Below are 20,578 nucleotides of genomic sequence, written 5' to 3' on the forward strand. Positions count from 1 at the left end.
TAAAGTTACCTAAAAGCAACGTATTTCTCCTCAAATCGAATAGAGAGCGCCAATTTGAATTGAAAGCAAAAATATATATACTGAAAAGAAAACCTAATCAAAGTAAAAATCATAATATTATGTACTTCAGTTCAGTCAACTGCTTTTTCTTTATATTTTAAATTATTAATCATTTTAATGTATTTCTACATCCATCAAGACCAACTGAATATTTGAGAAAAAAAGTTATATATATGTATAAACAAACAAAAAGAAATGAACTGAGAATGGCAAAGATTTATTTATTTTAGGACATCAAAAAAAGAAAAAGGTTTAAGAGCTTGTCGTTCAATATCATCATCCAGAAAGGCATATCATTTATAAGCACAAATACCCTCTAGGTCTTAGTGTACACATCCATTAACATATCTCCACAGTGAATATCTTTAATTCGGCCAAAGACATCAAAAAAAAAACCTGAATCTACTTTCATCATTTAAACAGTATTTTACATACTTTACATATTGCATTTTGATTTTCAAAGGAATGACAAAGCCAACTGCTCTAGAGAGGTCTTGGAATTGTGCTTTATTGGCACAAGTACTGATTCCCATTGATCGCTCATTTCTGATGACCGCTATGGCATCCTTTGAAAGTGCAATGACAAACTGAGATACTGTGGGGAGAAGATGGTGGTTCTTCATTATCGCAGATCCATTCCTTTACTTTACATGAAGTCGTCTGAATCGTAGCCATCCTGCAGAGAAAATGATCATATCAAGTCATAACAGAATTTGTGTCAGTGCTCAACAATATATATTAAACTCGAAGCATGCATTACCTCATTTGTGGTCATGTTGTCACTCTTCATGAGCGTTGAATAATTCCTACAGGAAAGAAGAACATGTAAGTACACAAAACGAATGCTTTTGCCTGTAAGTAACAGGTCTCAAAATGACTGATTCTGATGTACAAATGTTATGTTCTTATTATTTTTATTTATCTATATACAGTAGAGTTCAAAAGTCTGAGACAACATTGAAAATATTGCACAAACATGTAGAGCTCAAATGCTGCTGTAATTAATCATAATAAAAAAAGATGATTTAACAAATATAATTATGCAAATAATATAAATTGTAATGAAAAGAAAATGTGTATTTTTCAAAAATTAACAAACAAAAAGCATAATAATTGTTTGTGTTTAGGTTAAGATCTGCATCTCAACATCTTAACAACATGCAGCACCTTAATTCTTCCATCTCCTTTTTCTTCTTCATTTCCTCCTTCTCTTTCTTCTTCTGCTCTTGTATTTGAGCCTTCTTCTCATTTCTTTCCTCTCTGTCCCGAGACTCCTTCTCAGCGGCAAGATCAGGATAGCGCTCCTCTTTCGTTTTCTCTAGTCTGTTGACAACTTCGTTGATTTTCTTTTCTACCGTCACAATTTTCACCTGTTGATATTGAAGTGCAGTTGAATGTTTATACAGAATTTGCAATTATTTACAAGATTTCAAAGTGCAATAGTAATACCCGAACACTTAAAAATCAAGAGATTTTTTGCATATCTGACTTTACTACCTTAATGTTTCAATTGTACAAAAACAAGAATTTGCAGCAATGTGCACAAAATCATAGTGCTTATCAAGGAAGCATCATACCTCCTTCTGTCGATGGAAGCCTATCTGACCGACATCCATGTCTGCTGTTTTTTTCAGATTGCCCCATGGTGTGTAGACAACATTAATATTGTTCATTTTGCATCCTGTAAATAAAAATACAGTTGAAATCACACCTTCAATAACACTGTTAACAAACAAGTTTCGATGTTTCTCGTAAAGAAGCAGTACCCTGAATACTGTTGTTTTTGACCAGCTGGGCACAGTCAATCAGGACTTCTTTTGGTATGTCTTCTATCATTACACCCTTTAATCAATTAACATAACTGTCAACAACACAGAAATATTATAAATACGGCTGTAGGCTAAAATGCATTTCACTTCTCAAAATACCTTGGGCATTCTTAGATATACGTGAGCAGATGAGAGCTTGTCCACATGGAACCTGGAATCACAGAAACATTCATTGCAGTTCAAAACTAGAAAAATATATTTAATTTGTGGTGGCAAGCACCAAAATAAATGTTCTCACCAAATATCTTCAGGCCATCCATATTTTATAAGATCTTCATCTGTTGAAAAACAAAAACAGCTATTAATGGTCTGACAAGCACAGGATGCTGAAAAGTATTACTTATGAGAAAACCAGCACTTACTTTCATATTTATCTTTGCCCATGTAGATTGTATAGGGTGGTGAGACAACTGCAAAAGATAAGCACATATTGCAACTTTTAAAAAGCAGTTTGTTCTTGCTATAACTGAACCGCCAACAATATAAAGCAACATATATTGCAGTTATGATAATCTTTTTGTTTTATGCTCTATATTTTGTTGTATTTATTTGTAAGCATTATAATTATTCATACTGTCCTTGTTGACAACATAAACAGTCTTCCCTGGGCACACAATTCACTACTCACCGTCGCTTGTAAAGTAAAACACCATCTTTCCGCATAGACACAACCTTTGAAAGGTCTCACTATATGTGTATTCAGCAAAACACTAAGCACATCAGGGGTAAATCATCTGTATCAGAGGCACATGTCATGTGTGCCATCTACTCCGACCACAACATGAACCAAGCAGCGCTGAAATGAATTAGCGATTCGTGAAAGAATTGTTCGATTGAATCGGATCTTTTCAGTGAATTAGTCTGACTGTAAAAAAAAAAAGACATATTAAGTACAGACACATAAAATAATGTTTTTATGGTCTGAACTATCCTCACAGATCAGCAGCTGCATACTACTCTTACTATTTCTGCCATAGAAAGATGTGGTAAAAGTAGTGAGAGAAGTTTTATCAAACTTCTAGAGTTGATTTTATTAAATAAAAAACTTTTTTAAATTAATTTTGTGTTTAACGTAGATGTTATTCAGATTATAAATGACAACAAACTTGAACGTACAGTCCAACGGATTTTTAACCGGTTCTTTGAATCAAATTGTCCAAAAGAACCGATTCGCGGAGATGAATCCGACTTCCCATTACAAACCGGATGTTGTCATGCAACACACGCTGTTTCCGTTTCCGTGTGCGCCACAATTGACTTTGGCGCGGTGTTCAAAACAGTTCGCGGGTGAAGGGGAGAGATTTGACGCAGTTATTTTGTTCAAGTGTTTTTACACAAATCAAAAAACAATCGGATTTATTTTACCTGGTAAGTCATCAACAACAGATATAGTTATCATGTCCGTATATAAATGAGATTCGTGATGATGATCGTGTCCAACATGTGTTTTTAGAGAGATTTTGCTTGTTGTCACTTATTGGCGCCTAGAAAATAAATGCGGTAAAACGAGTGAGATGTATTGAAGACTTATATACTGTGTGCTTTATACTCTGCGACAAACTACATATACCTATATCTATATCATAGCAATAAGTTTGACAGGAAAACATACAATTTGATTCTTTTAAATCTCTCAATTTTAAGGACGCACAATATTTTCACTGTCTACTGACGTAATTTACTGAAATTACTACTTTTTCAACACAATTCTCAATATGATATAGTGGCAGAAAAACGAATATTGCAGAAATATAAGAATGTTCCAGAAATGTAAACAGTTGCATCCTATAGAATTGTATCACATCATGCTCTGATTCCCTGTCTACTCATTTCAGGTGATTTGAAGATGTTATCCCGAAAAAGAAAACATGGCTCTCCTGATGTTGAAAGGTATGTGATGTCATTTTGTTAGATATTAGCTTGTGAAATGTTCTTTGCTTGTATGACCCAGTTTGTGAACCATTTTGTTTAAACCCACCACAGTAACCCATCTAAGAAACAAATAACCAGCCCAAGGAATTCTCCAAGAAGGACGACTCGACAAAAAGAGAACATTCCCATCTCGCTGGCATCACCCCAAAAAATTCCCAGTACACCTAAGAAGATGCCGAGGACCTCTTCACTAGAATCTCCCCCGAAACGGATCTCGCCACGGAAAACGGTATTGGGAGCAAGATCCTTCTACAGCAAGCAGAAACCTCTGTATCTCACGCCTCTTGAAAGGAAGCTGTTGAAGGAAACCAAGTCACCACCGTCAGTCCCTAGCAAAGAGCCAACACAACCTGCTTCAACTCCTGGAAATCCTGTTAAAAAACCAGTGAGGAGGGTTCAAAAGAAAACCAGTGTCGCTGGTCCACAGTCTAACCTGAAAGGTTACTTTACTGCTAAACCCAAAGGGAAAAGTCCTTCTGACACACAAACAGATCAATCACTGAAGGTCCTGGTGGCCCCCATTTCATTTAGCACTATGAAATCCAAAGATAAACCCAAGCTTGTTGTGGGAGCAGCTTTCTTCAGCACTGGAAAAAAGCCCACTTCACTGTACAAAAAGTCCACAAAGACCACAAAGCCTAAACAGCCCTCAACCTACGAGAAACCCAACTCTCAGAAACCCATGAAGGAGAAGGAAGTGACATCAGCGCCAAGAGAGCGTTCCCCGGTCCGCCATGCCGTCTTCTTAAAAAAACACCCTGAAGTGGACAACACAACTAAAGTTACCAGAGATGAAGATATTGAGAGTCCCAAGCAGATGTCATCTCAGGTCCTGGCCGATTTGCATGGTATTACCAAAGACATAAAGGTGATTTTGAGGAGGTCCGTTAGCCCCAACAAATCCTTTGAAGCTGGTAGTCAGGTAAGATTGAACTATTGAATTATCTGCTAATAACTTCAAATGTAATGCTTTTATCATCTGTTTCTCAAACTGAAAATGTTTTCCAGGACTCGCCTGTGAAAACTGATTCAGTGTTTGATGTGACTGACATTCCACCAGATCACAACAGCTCTCATGATGATGGTAAATTAACATACATAAATGATCTGTCTGTCTGTCTACTATTTATATATGTATATGATCAATGTATTTACTAATTAGAAAATAATTTCATATTAAGTAATTAACAAATTATTTATCTATCTATGTGTGTGTGTGTGTGTGTATGTATATGTATGTGTGTGTGTGTGTGTGTGTATATATATATATATATATATATATATATATATATATATATATATATATATATATATATATATATATATGTGTATGTGTGTGTGTGTGTATATAATGTATGTGTATATAGAAAAAGAAATACCTTTCTAATTATTAAATAATTTAATTAATATATTTAATAATATATTATTTAATAAAATAACAATATATATTAATATATTACTAAAAGTTGCATACATGATAAATACTCATATATGTTAAAAACTCATTAATATGTTAATGTTTTATATAATCCCTAACCTACAACAATAATCTTTAAAAATCAAATCAAATAAAAATCAATATCTGATGATAATTTTTTAATTATTATTTTTATTACTCACTATTCAGAAGAGTCCTCTGTGTATCCCATCTTTGGCACTAAAAGGTAAGACAATCATATACTATTTTTTTCCTAATGGAGTTGTGGCAAATAATCAAATATTGAAGGGGGCAATACATGTAAAATTGAGATACAGTTTCAAAAGTATAGCTGCATAAAGCTAGTGTGATTATAATAACTTATGACCTTGTTTTTGCCAGGATATATTCTTTGGTATTTAATGTCATGACCATGTAAAGTTAAGCCTTAGTTGTTCTTTCTTGGTCTTAGATCTCAGAAAAAAGGGATTTTGTCCCCACCACTGAACACTAGCACTCCTTCTGGACTGAATGGTACTCCTGCTTTTAAGGCCAAAGAGAGGAGTGCTTTGAGAAGAGAGATGAAGAAGCAGACGGATAACCAGCTCATCATTGTGAGTAGAAGGTGCAATTGATGGACAGAACTAAATCTGTGGTTCTTCACCTCTTGTCTTAGCTTAACGTGTCTGCTCTTTAGGATGCTGGTCAAAAGCAGTTTGGTGCTACCACATGCGGCTCCTGTGGGATGCTGTACAGTACAGATAGTCCTGAGGACAACTTCCAGCACACACAGTTCCATCAGCGCTTCTTGGACACCATTAAGTTTGTGGTGAGCCATCATGATGTTGTCATCAGTGCACTTTAGCAATTCTGCTACAAAAATGTCACAATTTTACATCACTTTGTATGTTTTAGGGCTGGAAAAAAGAGAGGGTTGTGGCAGAGTTCTGGGATGGAAAGATTATTCTCGTTCTTCCCGAGGATCCAAAGTATGCCACAAAAAAGGTCTGCTGGGAGTGGTTGGTTATAGCTTATAAACGCTTCTTCTGCCCAGCTAAATCATCAGTATTTTTTAACTTTGCACTGCTTTGTTCCAGGCAGAGGACGTGAGACGGATTGCAGACAGTGAATTGGGCTTTCAGCAGATCACACTCAGCAGCCCGAGCTCGGCTAAAACATACCTGTTCATTAACAGTGACAGGATGGTTGTGGGATGTCTGGTGGCTGAGAATATTAGACAGGTGAGTCTTTGTCTACCTAAAAGATTTTAGCTCAGAATGGCAGTGATGAATTAAAGTAAAACTGATCTTCCTGAACCCTGATTAAATGTTTTTTAGGCCTTTCGGGTCCTGGAGCAGCCAGAGAAACCCAAAGACATTAACAAGGAGGATTTCATGGAGCGCCACAGAGCCTGGTGCTGCTCCACGGTGCCGGAAAAAGCCATCTGTGGTGTCAGTCGCATCTGGGTCTTCAGTCTGATGAGGAGGAAGAGCATCGCCACTCGCCTTCTGGACACTGTCAGGTACCAAACATTTTCAGTGCATTAATAAGATGAAAGATTACACAGTGGGAGTATGCATAAATTGCTTTGTGTATATAAAACTATTGTTTCTTACTGATTCAGGAATACTTTCATGTACGGGAGCCATCTGACCAAAGAAGAAATCGCCTTTTCTGACCCTACACCAGAAGGGAAGCTGTTTGCTACAAAATACTGCGAGACACCAACATTTCTGGTGTACAACTTCATCAGTTAAAGAAAAACATCTACACTAGGTTTTAGTTTGACTGCATTTGTTAATGCTTTTGTTTTTGTTTTTTTCTTCAAAGTTTAATAGATAAAAAAAAAATTGTTAGATGTTCAAATGAAGTTGTGTAATATGATAAACATCTAATTTTACTTTGATATAGAGACTGATATTTGGTCTTTAATGCTGAGTTCATTCATTCTTATTTAAGGCAGTTTACTTCAAATACTGGCTGTTTATTGTAAGCTAGCAGGCCCTAAAGCTTCCTGTTTGGAAAATTAGGCTTCCAGTTGAACTGCTCCTTGCTTTTGCTTTGTACATATTTTTAAATAAATGGTCTTGTTCATATATTTTGTATTGTATTTGTATAAGAGTTATGCAGCTTAGGTGACTGATCACTATAAGTTTTCAGTTTGCCTTCACTAGTTAATTTTACATAGTTTTGTGGTGCGATGGCATTTTAAAAGTACAAATATTACTAATAGTTTGTCTTCCCACAAAAAGTTGCATTTAGTCATTCTAAAAGAATTAGCAAAAGGCTTTATACGTTTTAGAGGAGAGGTTACAGACTGAGAAATATGGAAAAATTTAAATAAACCTAAATTAACATTTACTTCTCAAGACTGGTCAAAAGTCAAGCTTATTTCATTTTATTGACAGCTGTTTTTCTACCTGTTAATAACAATATGTGGTCAACAGAAAGAAAGTAAATAGGAATTGTTTTTTCTAGATATTTTTTCACAGTACAAATAGGCTTATGTATATAGACCCATAAAAAAACTTTGAGAACTTGTAGTTTGTCACACAGCAGGACATGCTAAAGGTGATAGAGAGGATTTTTTCGTCGACTGAGATTACAAAGACTGTTACCGAGTTTTTAAAATGAGCGCATGCCTAAGAACAGCCCCCCTCCTTCACAGCTCGTTTCAAAGGAACGCCTCCCAAAACTCGTGCACAAGTAGTGGAATACGAGTGTTTACCACCGGCATTCGCTGTGTCATGTATTTTGGATTCATTATGTCGGACTCACCGCAGGTAACTCTTAATCTGCAGTTGTTATTCCTGTCTCCTGACAGAAACATTGCATGCAGCGCCTGTGGAGTGTGGAAAGTTACTGGAGCGCGCAACCGCGCTCATCTCTCACAAGGAACGTCACGGCAGTGATTGACAAGCTAGAGGGCCAATCCGTGCACGTCTCTCACAAGGAACGTCACGGCAGTGATTGACAAGCCAGAGGGCCGATTGGCTGATGTTTTTAAGGCCCTACCTCGTGCACAGATGATGTATATTAATATTATTACTTTCAGTGCACCTAATAAAGTGTTCAAGTAATATTGCAAAAATGTATAAAACAAAACATCCTCTTTAGCACCTTTAACTTCACAAAATAATTTAATGTTAGCTACCCATTTTAGGGTTCCTATAGTCACTGAAAACTGGGAGCTGTCAGGGAATTTTATAACTGGGATAAGGAGTCAGGGAAATTAAAATCTTAAATGCTTTACAATAAATATACATTTGTTAACATTAGTTAAATACAAAAGTTAACATGAACAATGAAAAATAATTCTAAAGCATTTATTAATGTTAACATTGACTAATACGTTATTAAAAGTTGCAGCTGATATTTAATGGACCTGAGCTAATATGAGCAAGCAATGAACCGTTGTATTTTATTAGCAATAAAAATTAAACACTATCAAACACATTTCTCATTGTTAGTTGAGTCAATGCTATAACTAACGTGACCTTATTGTAAAGTGTTGAAAATCTTAAATCACGAGTATTTTAGTAGCACAATCCTGTTATGCATATACATACTATGTACTTATTATACTATATAAATATACTAACCGTGAACCTACCTTTAACCCATGTATTTACCTTATATTACCCAGTAATTTCTTACATAATTACACTGTAAGTACACATACTGTAAAGTGTAACTGCTATTTCTGATGAACAAATTATTCTATTTATGGTCAGCTCTATTTTGTCATTGAGAATTTCCCATCATGTAATGATTGTGAAAGTCATATTCAAAAAAGTAAAAATTTCAATCAATGATATATTCATTTAAGTGATGCAATCAAGCATGTGTGCTGATTTTATACACAAAGACCAGTTCAAATAGACACTTTAATTCAAATTGCACCGTAACAACTACAGTATCCTGAACATGTCAGAGTCAACGGAGAACATAAGAACATATGTTACAAATATTTACAATGTGACGAAACAGCTCACAAAGTAAAATTATAGACAGAAAAGCAGAACAGAAACCAGACCCAATCTGTAAAAATGCCAATATATTTTACATTGATGGGAAGAGAATAGTGAATTTAATCAATTATAATGACCTCACTGTTTTTGTCACAAAGCTGGTTGTTGGATTCCAGCACCTGAACAATGTGAGCTGCAGAGGGTCTTTTTTGAGGGTCTTCCTCTGTACAGAGACAGAAGAGCTCCACCATCCTCTGGTAAGACCCTCCGAGAGTGGCTGCGTCCAAAGGTGGTCGAGTTCCCAGCCTCTCATAATATGCATCTTCATCAAAATCATCCTCATCGAAGGAGTCATCTAAGAAAAAGAGAATAGATAAGAGGGATTTTGAAAATCTATTCGCTATAGGATATTACAAATAGCAGATGGATTTGATAACAGTAACTTTACCATCATCATTATCATTATCATCATCACCCTCAGTGTCCAGCATCTCCAAATGAGGAACAGAAAGTGTCATCATCTCCCACAGCGTGAGTCCATATGCAAATATATCAGCTTTGTCTGTGATAATCCCATCCTCCAAAGCTTCCTTGGGCTTCCATGGCTCCGTCCCAATGTAGTGGGCCTTTGGATCGCTCACTGAGGAAAGATAGATTTGAAATAATACTTGAATAGAGTGGATCTCAAAAAAGAAGGTAAAAGAAAACATAATATATGTTTTTAATGAAGAAAGGAAGGAAAAAATTAGAATGTTGAAATGTTAAATCGTTTCATACCCTGCATGTTTTCATCCAGTGGCAGTGACACACCAACATCACAGATTTTGATGCTATCAAAGTCACCCTTGATGACAACATTGCATGATTTCATGTCTCCATGCAAAAGCTTTTTCTCATTATGCAGATACTGAAGAAAAACAACAATAAAACATTGTAGTAGGAGCTTGAAATTACATAATAATCACATTTAAATATGGAAAAAGCAGTAAAGGTCTGTTCACATTTCACACCAAGCACAATAAATATAACGATATAATTATAAAAAAAAATATATATATATTTCCTAAATTAATACATGCGTATTTATATATACATAATTATACACAGAGCAAACACATATTATGCAAACACAGTTTTTAATTTTGCAAACGATTAATCGAGATTAATCACTGAGCAGCCCTAATTCTGAATAATGAAGTCTGAATTGCGGGATAAACTCAATTTTGAGAAATAAAGTCGCAATACTGAATAATAAAGTCTGAATTATGAGAGAAAAACTGAAAATTCTGACTTTTTTTCTCATAATTGTGAATTTTTCAGAATTACAAGTTTATATCTCGAAATTATGAGAAAATTCAGAATCGCAATATGTAAATTTGCAATTGTAAGAAAAAAAAAAACAGAATTGCAAGATAAAAAGTAGCATTTACCTTTTTTTGTTTTTGTTTTTTTAACTCCATGGCGGAAACAAGCTTCCATACTCATCGGTTGCAAAAACAACGTTGTTAAAGTGATTCCAACGATATTGTTCCTCTGTGCCATTATCGTTATCATTGTGGTGTGGACTCTGCTATTATTTTACATTGAAAACTATTTTTAAAACTATCTAGTCCTCATCCTTGGTCGTTGGGCCTTAAAAACATTGACATCCTTTATAGTTATCGTTCTTGGTGTGAACGGGCCTTAACAGTAAATTTACAAATGACTGCCCTCACAACCATACCTGTAAACCACGTGCAACGTGAAGAGCCACTTTTTCAATAGTGGCCACTGGAAATGCCTGTAGACCCTCTTCTCTCCTTTTCTCAATGAGGTCATTCAGAGACTGCTCTCCACCGTACTCCATCGCTAAACACTTAGAGCCGTCCTTTGCTGTGGTAAAAGCTCTGAAGCCTTAAAAAACACAGGGGAAAAAACATTTGGCTTATAATTTTCACATTTACCTTTACATTATACTGTAATATTTAAAAAAAAATAAAAAATACTTGCCAACAATATTAGGGTGGTGCAGGTCTTTTAAGATCTTTGCCTCTTCAGACAGACGCTTCTGATAAACAGTCATTTGACTTTTTGCACACTTGCTGTTGATCTTCTTAATGGCCCATGGTGAATGAGTCTGCTTGCCCATCCTGATGTTAGTATTGGCAAAGATGTTTAAAGCTGTTTCTTACACTAACATGGTGTAGGTAGTAAAATATTATGCATGTACCTATTCATGAGATAGACATTGACTCCAGTCCCACAGCCGAGCTTCTTCATGAAGGGAGAGGCAGGAATGGTGACTGGGGTTCCACATGCACTGACTAACAAACAACACATTTAAAGACATTATTAACTACTTTAACCAACGACCACATATGGATCAAGATGGGATGTAAAACCATCTTGATGATGAGAAAGACAATATAACGTGTAACTACATTCAGTGTAATTATAAAATCAGACGTTTAAAAATCACTCTACCTGGACTTTTCACTTTTGCAGGCTTGCAAGGCGTCTTAAAGGCACTAGGTGATTCTTTGTTGGCCTCCATTTGTCTAAAATTAATAAAATATCATCAAATGTTTGTTTACATTAGCACAATGCGAACGACAAACGTTACACAAGTTTAATTACGCCATACACAACCAATTAAACAAAAACAACAAATCAAACCACAAATCGTAAAGCATAATATGACACATATAGATAATAAAAACAATGAAAACAACAACAAATTACATTAGATATAAACTTCAGAGATGCTGAAAAACGCGCCCGTATTTCAAATTCGCTGGTTTGGTTGACGTCAAACGTACGTCGAGCTACAGTGTCCGTAGAGGGACAAAACTGATTGCGTGCGCGTTTTCGTTTATTTCTTCCGTTCATTTTCCTTTTGTTGTTCTCCAGCGTTATTCAGTCACTTAGAACATTGTTATAAAATTATTTAATACTAAATAGATAAATAGAGATATAATGTAACATTAGAATTACATAGGTAATTATTGTTAAATAAAACAAACTATTAAAACATTTTTGTTAATTTTTGTAAAAACTGCACACAGTTAACAATTATTTGTAATTATTTGTATCAAAAAAAACAAAACAAAAAAACTGCCACACCATTATTACGTAAACAAATGCAATAGACTCACCTTTGTCCACTAGATGGCATCATTTACGCATGGGAATTGCTTTAGGAGCCAGTTGCATTTTTTGCAAGCGATATTTCTTAAATGTTCTACAAATGCCAAAGCCAACTCAAGATAACCAAGTGGCACATTTCACAAACATGCTTTTATTTTCTTTTGTGTTTCACTGCAGAATTCCATTTTCAAGCTTTTGTATTCAGTCAAAACCTACTCGAAGGCAAAGAAATGAACTCCAGTCCGATTAGGTAAAGATATGCAAATCACATACATCCAATATTTGAATGTGCTAATTAAAGAAAAAAAGATCAGAGGAGAAGCATGCTCCAAAAAAACAGCAATAACCCAAATTCCTGTTCAAAACAAAATAGGCCTATAACAAATACAGATGTCATGCACTTTGATGCTGTAATATGTTTGAGGAGAAAATCAGCTGTTGTCATCAATCCGAAGAACAATCTGTCCTGAACATCTATTTGACCATTGAATTTGAAATAAAACTTCCACTGGGCATAAATCATATTAAGAATGGTAACATAAAACCAGATAAATGCTTCATGAAAAGCCAGATGATCAGTACATGACAAAGCACAACATCCGCACATGGCTTCAAGCATGACATTAACTTTTTATATGTTTGGCTCTGAGGGCTTGTGCTTTATTGTCTGGAAAATTGTCTTTTCGTACAATGCCTTGAGCAAAATGAAGATAATACTCCATGCTGTGCTATCTATTATAACTGAGAAAATGATAACAAAAGCACCTGGTATACTCATGAGAAGTTTATTTGTTTTTACTTGTTCATTGTCAGGCATGATTTTAAATGGAGGAAAGCATGGCGAGTTTAGCATGAATGAACTCTATAGGCTACACTCTTATGTTGCTCTGTGGTTTAGTCTATCTAACAGCAGATAATACTGTTCTGAGAGGCCTGAAGTTTAGTTCATTCAAGTGGTTTTACATTTATTCGTTAACCCAGTTAGCAAAATATTTTTTAAGAACATTTTGCGAACGTTGAAAGTGAGTTATGAAAACGTTCTGAATGCTCTCTGAACGTTCCAAACAGGCAGTTTATAAGCGTTTTTTTTTTGTTTTTTTAATTCTTGGATATGCGAACATTAAGGCAACATTCCATGTTATTTTTGAATGTTCTCTGAACATTCTGAAACAAAAACATTAGATGAACGTACAACTAAAATGTTTCAGGAAAAACGTATAAATAATGTTTTTGTGCTAACGTTTTGAGAACATTTTTAAAGACCAGATAAGTTTGAATGAACTTGTATAATGTTTGTTCATAACTTTAAGAGAACCTTGTCATAACATTAGCCAAAGTGCTGAGAATGTTCCCTGTTAGCTTTGGAAGTAGATGCTTTTCTGACTGAAAATAAAAAGTTTTCAAAAGGCTTTCTGAAAGGCTCTTTTGGATGTATTATAATCCCTCTGTAAAGTGCTGACTGTGAAAGCAACTGATGTACTCTCATTTTAGCAAGTACACTAAAGAGGCATGTTCACTGTCTGTGTTACAAAAGAAATGCTGTAGGACTTTTATATTTAGAAATAGAAACTATATTTTGATTATTTGTTCTGACGTGATCAGACTTTTTCTTGTCTCTTGATTTCATATTCTTGAGAGACAATAATCCACAGCACACAAAATACATGATGGACGGCTCAAACCATATTTATCCTTGATGCAAGAGAATCTGTATTTAAGGGCATATTTTCTTTTACCTTAATTGCTTTAATGCTTATTGAGACATTAAAGGCACGGCACACAATGCACATCTGTTGACATCTGCTTAATTTGGCAAAATACAACAAAAATAAGTAGCATTTTCCCATCCATATTAAAAATCTATTAATTTTGCTTTCATTATTTTGCTGTCTAAACTGCACATTATTAAGTTTAGTTGAATTTTATTATTGGATCTTTTTTTTTTTTTTTTTTTTGTCCCAGTTGTCAGAATTACCATTCCCATTTCTGGATTGTGACCCACCAATTGTGAACCATTGTTATAAAGTGTCTTCAACTCTGTATTGTTTTGTTAAGATGGTTGGTATTCCAGATGGTTGGAAGGGTCATTTTAAATGAATGAACAGTTTTATCAAGTTGGTTTATCAAGTTATTAAGTTGGTGGGTGCATGTTTTTAAAGATGATACACGAAGATCATAATTTTGATGTAAAATCAGTTTAAATTAATTCTGCATACTACATGCAAATGGGGAAATTCAATGCCTCCTATTCAAGAATTGCATTCGTAGACAAAACACAGTATACAGGCACAGATAAGGCGTGCATAGAAACAAATAGTCATTCAAAATAAAATTAAATTAAAGGGATGGATACTCCACCCAAAAAATTTTAATTCTATATTTAATTGACCCTCATGTGACTCCAAACCTGTATGCATTTCTTTCGTCTGCGGAAGAGAAAAGAAGATATTTTGAACCAAACAGTTTTGGTTCCCATTGACTTCCATTGAATTTTTTGCCCATATAATGGAAGTCAATGGGAATGGTTTGGTTACCAACATTCTTATAAATATATTTATGCTCAGCAGAACAAAGAAAGTCACACAGGTTTGGAACGATATAAGGGTGAGTAAATGATGACAGAACTTTCAATTTTGGGTGGATTATCCCTATTAAAAATTTTTTTTGAAAGTCATTTCAAACTGATCCTAAAATAAGGATCTTTTATTTTAAGTCAATAAATTGGCACATCAGTTATAGGGGATTCCTCAATGTCATGTGATTATACTCCCTGTAATGTACAAACAGACTATACCTTTTTTATTTTATAAAAAAATACATGTTTTTCATAAAATCATGTTCTGGAGAGAAAAAGGCAGACATTGTTCACACCATCAGTTTTCAACAATACTTCAACAATTAACATGCACTTCTGTCGAGCGGGAAACCAATCATCAAGGACTTTGGACCTCCATATTATCAAGTAAAGGGTCTTTCTTAAGGAACTTTAAGGTGCGAATGGATCTCCAGACCCCTACATAACTGTCGCTCAGAGATTGTCTCGTAGGATCCTCCGATGAGATCCCTGATCTTTCTAATTCTATGGACTCTGCCACTTTATTCTCACGAATGGGACCCTGGTCATAGTCATCAGCTGATGCCATCAGGCTGCCATTGGGAACGTTCTCCAGATCGTTTGGAACAGTTTCCGTATCTCCATCAGGCTTGGCTGGTTCCACATAAGGTTCTCCTGGAAGTTCTTCATTTTTAGTGGACTCATCCATATCCTGGTAGGCCAGCTTCTTTTTGGCTTCGTGATACTTCACCGCACAGTAGGTGATGGAGCCAACAGTGTTAACTACCACGCCTGCCACAAACAGTTTGGTTGGCATCACGTCACTGAATGCCAGCATGCCCACAGTGATAGTAGCTATACTCTTGACCACCCCCACAAAACTGGTGGTGACGGCCGAGTTGATATAGGTGCAGTGCAGTGTGGTAAAGTTCATCGCACAGCCAATGAGGATGCAGGTACAGAAGATTCCTGTGATATACGGGTTCTTCCAACCTTCATATGTCCACATCTCAATGGCATCCATGCTTACAATGGAGCAGATGAAGAGAACAGGAGAAGCCACCACTGCAATGGTGTACTGGGCTGTGAGTGGCCCATAATCACTGTCTGCACTCACTTTTTGGATGAGTACCAAATAGGAGGCGTGGACAATCACAGCTAAAACGCCAGTCACGTAGCCAAAAGGGTCACCTGTTAGATCTCCAGCACCTGCACAAGAACAGAGCGACACGGTGCAAAGTTAAAGAGACTGCGCCATACATGATTTATGGTCATTAAAATGAAATCTCTATGTATGAGAGATATATTTCATGCAGACATCACATTCATAGCCCAGAATCTCATATTCTTGCAATTAGGCAAGATTAGAGTAGTTATTTTGAATTCAAATAATTCTAATTCTAATTCTATATCTTGAGACTTTATGGAGCATTATTTATCAAACTGGGGCAAGTTGTCACACTGACTGTATAGGTTTTGATTCAAATAACCAGTTACACAAATGTATGTAAATCTAGATCAAAACATTCTTAAATTAGAATAGCCTTTAAACCTGAAAAAAAAATCATATATTTTTGTAGCTGTCAGTTAACAAGTGAAAACATTAAGAGTCAACTAATGTAGTTTTAACTGTTTGCAGGACTAGGGATTTTGTTAATTGTCCATAAATGTCACATTTATGTTGTCACGTTTGTTTTACATGCTACAATTATATACACTTTATTATTTATTTTCAACATTTTACCTGAAAACCTAATATGCTGTTTAGTGACAGGTTCCATTATGAAAACACTCCCATATAGTGTGACAACATGCCCACTACTGGTAAATTATCTCTCATGGCAATAACGGTGATGTTTAAAGGCTTTTATTGTACCCAAGATTTTAAGGTGGTATATTTTAAAAATAAATGTGGAATAAAAAGTGTGATTACTAGCTCAATATATCTATCATCTATAAATGTCCAAAAATATTCCTACCAGCCAGTGCTGCTCCTCCAGTGGTGATGAGAACTGCTGTTATCACCCCAGGTGATGGCATCCCATTTTTCAGCACACACACCCCAATCCCTAACGTTACCAAAGGCAAGCATCGCTTAAACACAACATACATGGGTAAACTCAGTCCCCTGAGAGACCAGAGGGTTAACGTGGACTGCAAAGTTGACAAAATACAGACACTCGCAAAAACTTTCACTAACTGGAGGCTGAAGGGTGGTATATCTATTTTGCCCAGTCTCCTCAGCACCTCTAATGTGAGAGCCGCAGTGCTGCTGGTCAGAAACTGAATTAAAGTCAGATACGTGAAGCTATAGGTCGTAATGAGGATTTTTAACAAAATATTTAGCGACCCCGAAAAGAATCCATGAGCAACGGCCACCGAAATGCCCAGCAAACGTCCTTTGCAAACTTCCATGTCTTCCTTCGTAGACTGGGGGTTCCCGGCGTCTCCGTATTACGCACTGAGCTCTGAGTTCACTGCTGAATATTCACGTCCACTCTCCTCTCGCGCGTAATTCACACAACACACGAGCTCGCGCTGAGTGCTGCTGAATTAATGCGACACGCGCTGCAGTTCCGATGGTCTCCTTCTCCGTACAATGATTGAACTGGAGTCAACTGCAGCCAATCCATTCACTTTGATGTACTTTTATTTTTATACTTTTATTTCTCCTTCGAGGCAGGGGCGGATCTAACGGGGTGGCAAGTGCCACCCTAAGAAAAAGCTTTGCCACCCCATCTGCCACCCCAAAATTATCACAGAAAAAAATATAAATGTAAGCATTGTTTCAAGTACTGCTTCAATGCGGCGCTTCATTGTGATGACCTAAAAAAAGTCAGTGTAACGCAAAATAATGGCAAGAAAACACGTCTTTCGATAAACTGTGCATGATGGTTGCACGCGCACGCAGCGCGCCCGGTGTAGTCAGCTTCATTAACAAACGACTCTTATGAACCGGTTCTTTGAGAGTCAAATACACACAGCGCAGCCAAGTTCACTTATGATTTTTCCCCTATTTGTTTGTGAATCGGAAAATTATTGCTTCCCGGCTAACTCAGAAGTCCTGTGAGAAATGCAGTCCCATCCGAATCTGAGATTCATTTTCGTTATTGTTTCACCGACCGCCCGCTCCACTTTCATCATGAATAAAGGTCTTTTTGCCATCCGACGAAACAATAACATGAAATCAATAAGGAGATCCCGATCACAGAAAATAATAGCGGAGTTAGGTAAGAATCTAAACGTATTTTAGCTTTTCTCGATTGCTAACACATTATAAGTGATTCAGTTGGCCCAGTTTCCAAAACCATTCGTGTCAGAAGACCAATACACTGCTATACACTGCTATACTGTATACTGTGATGAAATTTAGCCAAATGTGCAGAGGATGCTGAATTTACTTTTACTGCAATTGACAGTATACTGTATTGTGTGGCGTACCAAGTTTTCTCATGCTTTTCATCTACTGCAAGATCAATTTATAATAGTAAAATGAAAAAAAAAAAAAAAAAAAAAAAAAAAATCCCTCCAAAAGTTCATTGCTGTATTTTACTGTATCTGCATCTGTAAATGTATTTTTGTATAGTGTAGTAGACATTGAGCTGCAAAATAATTCCTGAATCCCAGTAAAATCTCACTAGTGTTCACTGGGCAGTGCATAGTCTGTGTATTTGTGTGTGTCATCTGATGGCAAAGTTTGATTTTGTCAGACAAGAATAAGTTTTTGACCAGAACATTTTATTTTGACCTGGAAGTTTCAGGTTTGTACAAGTTTGGCTTGTCATAAAGTCAACTTAAAGTCTTGTTTAAAAAATGTAAAAACTGGTCGGTTAGGCCAGAATATAGATGTTCTGGGTGATTGCTAAAGTGTTGCTAGGTGGTTGCTATGAGATTCTGGGTGGTTGCTAGGCTCTTGCTATGCAGTTGCTGGGGTGTTGCTAGAGTATGTAGTTGATAGGGTGTTCTGGGTGAAAACACACAGACATTCCCACCTCTGTTAATAACAGAAACTCAAAAATTGTTTTGTTGCACTAAAACATATTTATACCATTGAAGTAGCTTGTGTAATATTAATAAAACTGCTCATCTCCTTTACTGATACAAGCTCAGACTCATTTAGAATCTGTTTTTCATGTACTGTCTTTACTTGGTGCCATGATGGATACTGAAATCTTGTTATTTATTTTTTTAATTTTAAACAGTATATACAGTAGATGGCTACTTTGTGGTAATGTAATGTTTGTGAACAACTGTGTATGTTAGGCCATAAATCTCCAAAAACTATGCATGGGCGCTTGCTTAGGTGTTGCCACCCCTCATAGACCTCATGCCACCCCTTTTGCCACCCTATAAATAATTTTCTAGATCCACCCCTGCTTCGAGGTAGTAAACAACAATACAATCTGTAGCCTAAACCAATGCGCGAACTGCTAAGTATTAAGGTATTAATTTTCACCTTACTAAAGCGTTTCACCTGGGTTTTTCCAAACATTTCAGTCACTGTAAAAGATTACAGGGACTCTAAAATAGACGCTCATGAACAGATATCGCTTTAGCCTGAGGACATAGCAAAGTACGCCCCTCAAACTTTTTTCGTTAGGACAGGGAACCGTATTACAGATTACAGAATCTAAATTCTTGACTAAATTTGAAAAAGTTCTATTTCCTAAGTGAAATTACCATGGTTACTAAACAGATGCATGGGATAGGATTCTAAACTAGGATGTTTCTGTAATACAGACCCTGACTGGAGCTTTCAATATTTCGAATGTCTCTCTTATTTAACCCAGCTTTATTAAGTGGGTTAAATAAGTTTTCTTATTTGTGTGTGTGTGTGGGTGTGTGTGTTTAGTTCAAGAAAGGTTGTTTGGCTGTATGAGAACAGATTTAAAAAATTTCTGTATAGTCAAACAAACTCCCCGAAAGGGATTGTATAATTTGCACACCAGCTTAAGCTCTATGGAACATGGAAGCATTATCTGAAGACACAGTTTGAGCTTCAAAACTTTCTGTTCACAATTTCAAAGGCTTAATATCAGTTCTGGCGATTCAAGGTCATTTGGATAACAACAAGCCATTGGAAAATCCTTGACAGCCACTATACAAGTACTGCTGCTAGTATATAAATAAAACGTTCTCCTAACGTTAGTTTTTGGTTCCCGTTCGTTTTTTTTTGTTTGTTTGTTTGTTTGTTTGTTTGTTTTTGAGAACCAAAAAATAATCTAAAAATAATCTTTTTAGGTTTTATTTTTCTCAACCATAAAATAACTTTCCCAGAACTTTGCAGGGTGTTTTTTTTTTAATAACCTTAAAATAACTTATACAGAATGTTCCCTAATGGTTATTTTTAGATTATTATTTTGCAACCAGAAAATAATGTTCCCAGAACGTTCCAAGATTGATATTTTTAACATTATAAGAACGTTAGAATAACATTTTTCATGTTAGATTTACATTAGAATAACGTTCTGGAAACCAAAAACTAACGTTCCCAGAATGTTAGAATAACGTTCTGGGAACCAAAAAAATGAACGTTCTGTAAACGTTATAATAATGTTATGAGAATGTTAGAAAAACGTTTTGGGAACGTTAGATTAACATTAGAATAACATTAGAATAACATTCTGGGAACTGAAAACTAAGGTTTTTGGTCTGTAGTTGTAAAGGGCTTTATAAATAAACTAGACTT

At 35.8% G+C, this 20,578-nt stretch overlaps 4 protein-coding genes across 4 annotated transcripts; 1 reads left to right on the forward strand and 3 right to left on the reverse strand.

Annotated features, from left to right (window-relative positions):
• Nucleotides 1-261: 261 nt before the first annotated feature.
• ccdc25 (coiled-coil domain containing 25) lies at nucleotides 262-2,713 on the reverse strand. The gene is made up of 9 exons (XM_048207491.1): nucleotides 2,518-2,713; nucleotides 2,252-2,299; nucleotides 2,128-2,167; nucleotides 1,989-2,040; nucleotides 1,827-1,902; nucleotides 1,638-1,741; nucleotides 1,228-1,430; nucleotides 821-866; nucleotides 262-736 (listed from the first exon to the last, which is right to left on the reverse strand). The coding sequence occupies exons 1-9, from the start codon at nucleotides 2,540-2,542 to the stop codon at nucleotides 707-709; spliced, it is 624 nt and encodes a 207-aa protein (XP_048063448.1). The 5' UTR covers nucleotides 2,543-2,713; the 3' UTR covers nucleotides 262-706.
• Nucleotides 2,714-3,052: 339 nt separating this feature from the next.
• esco2 (establishment of sister chromatid cohesion N-acetyltransferase 2) lies at nucleotides 3,053-7,334 on the forward strand. The gene is made up of 11 exons (XM_048207490.1): nucleotides 3,053-3,257; nucleotides 3,725-3,779; nucleotides 3,873-4,743; nucleotides 4,830-4,905; nucleotides 5,449-5,485; nucleotides 5,711-5,852; nucleotides 5,936-6,067; nucleotides 6,154-6,243; nucleotides 6,336-6,479; nucleotides 6,576-6,760; nucleotides 6,863-7,334. Exons 1-11 carry the CDS (start codon nucleotides 3,068-3,070, stop codon nucleotides 6,993-6,995), a joined length of 2,055 nt encoding a protein of 684 aa, XP_048063447.1. The 5' UTR covers nucleotides 3,053-3,067; the 3' UTR covers nucleotides 6,996-7,334.
• A 1,777-nt stretch (nucleotides 7,335-9,111) lies between these two features.
• pbk (PDZ binding kinase) lies at nucleotides 9,112-12,074 on the reverse strand. The gene is made up of 8 exons (XM_048207493.1): nucleotides 11,931-12,074; nucleotides 11,673-11,746; nucleotides 11,419-11,512; nucleotides 11,199-11,338; nucleotides 10,933-11,102; nucleotides 9,987-10,116; nucleotides 9,658-9,849; nucleotides 9,112-9,564 (listed from the first exon to the last, which is right to left on the reverse strand). Exons 2-8 carry the CDS (start codon nucleotides 11,740-11,742, stop codon nucleotides 9,329-9,331), a joined length of 1,032 nt encoding a protein of 343 aa, XP_048063450.1. The 5' UTR covers nucleotides 11,743-11,746; nucleotides 11,931-12,074; the 3' UTR covers nucleotides 9,112-9,328.
• Nucleotides 12,075-14,514: 2,440 nt separating this feature from the next.
• Nucleotides 14,515-18,299, reverse strand: LOC125278378 (solute carrier family 35 member D3). Its single transcript, XM_048207492.1, has 2 exons — nucleotides 16,869-18,299; nucleotides 14,515-16,098 (listed from the first exon to the last, which is right to left on the reverse strand). The coding sequence occupies exons 1-2, from the start codon at nucleotides 17,302-17,304 to the stop codon at nucleotides 15,269-15,271; spliced, it is 1,266 nt and encodes a 421-aa protein (XP_048063449.1). The 5' UTR covers nucleotides 17,305-18,299; the 3' UTR covers nucleotides 14,515-15,268.
• Nucleotides 18,300-20,578: the final 2,279 nt, after the last annotated feature.

Source organism: Megalobrama amblycephala, linkage group LG11 (genome assembly GCF_018812025.1).
Source record: "Megalobrama amblycephala isolate DHTTF-2021 linkage group LG11, ASM1881202v1, whole genome shotgun sequence".
Classification (NCBI taxonomy): Eukaryota; Metazoa; Chordata; class Actinopteri; order Cypriniformes; family Xenocyprididae; genus Megalobrama; species Megalobrama amblycephala.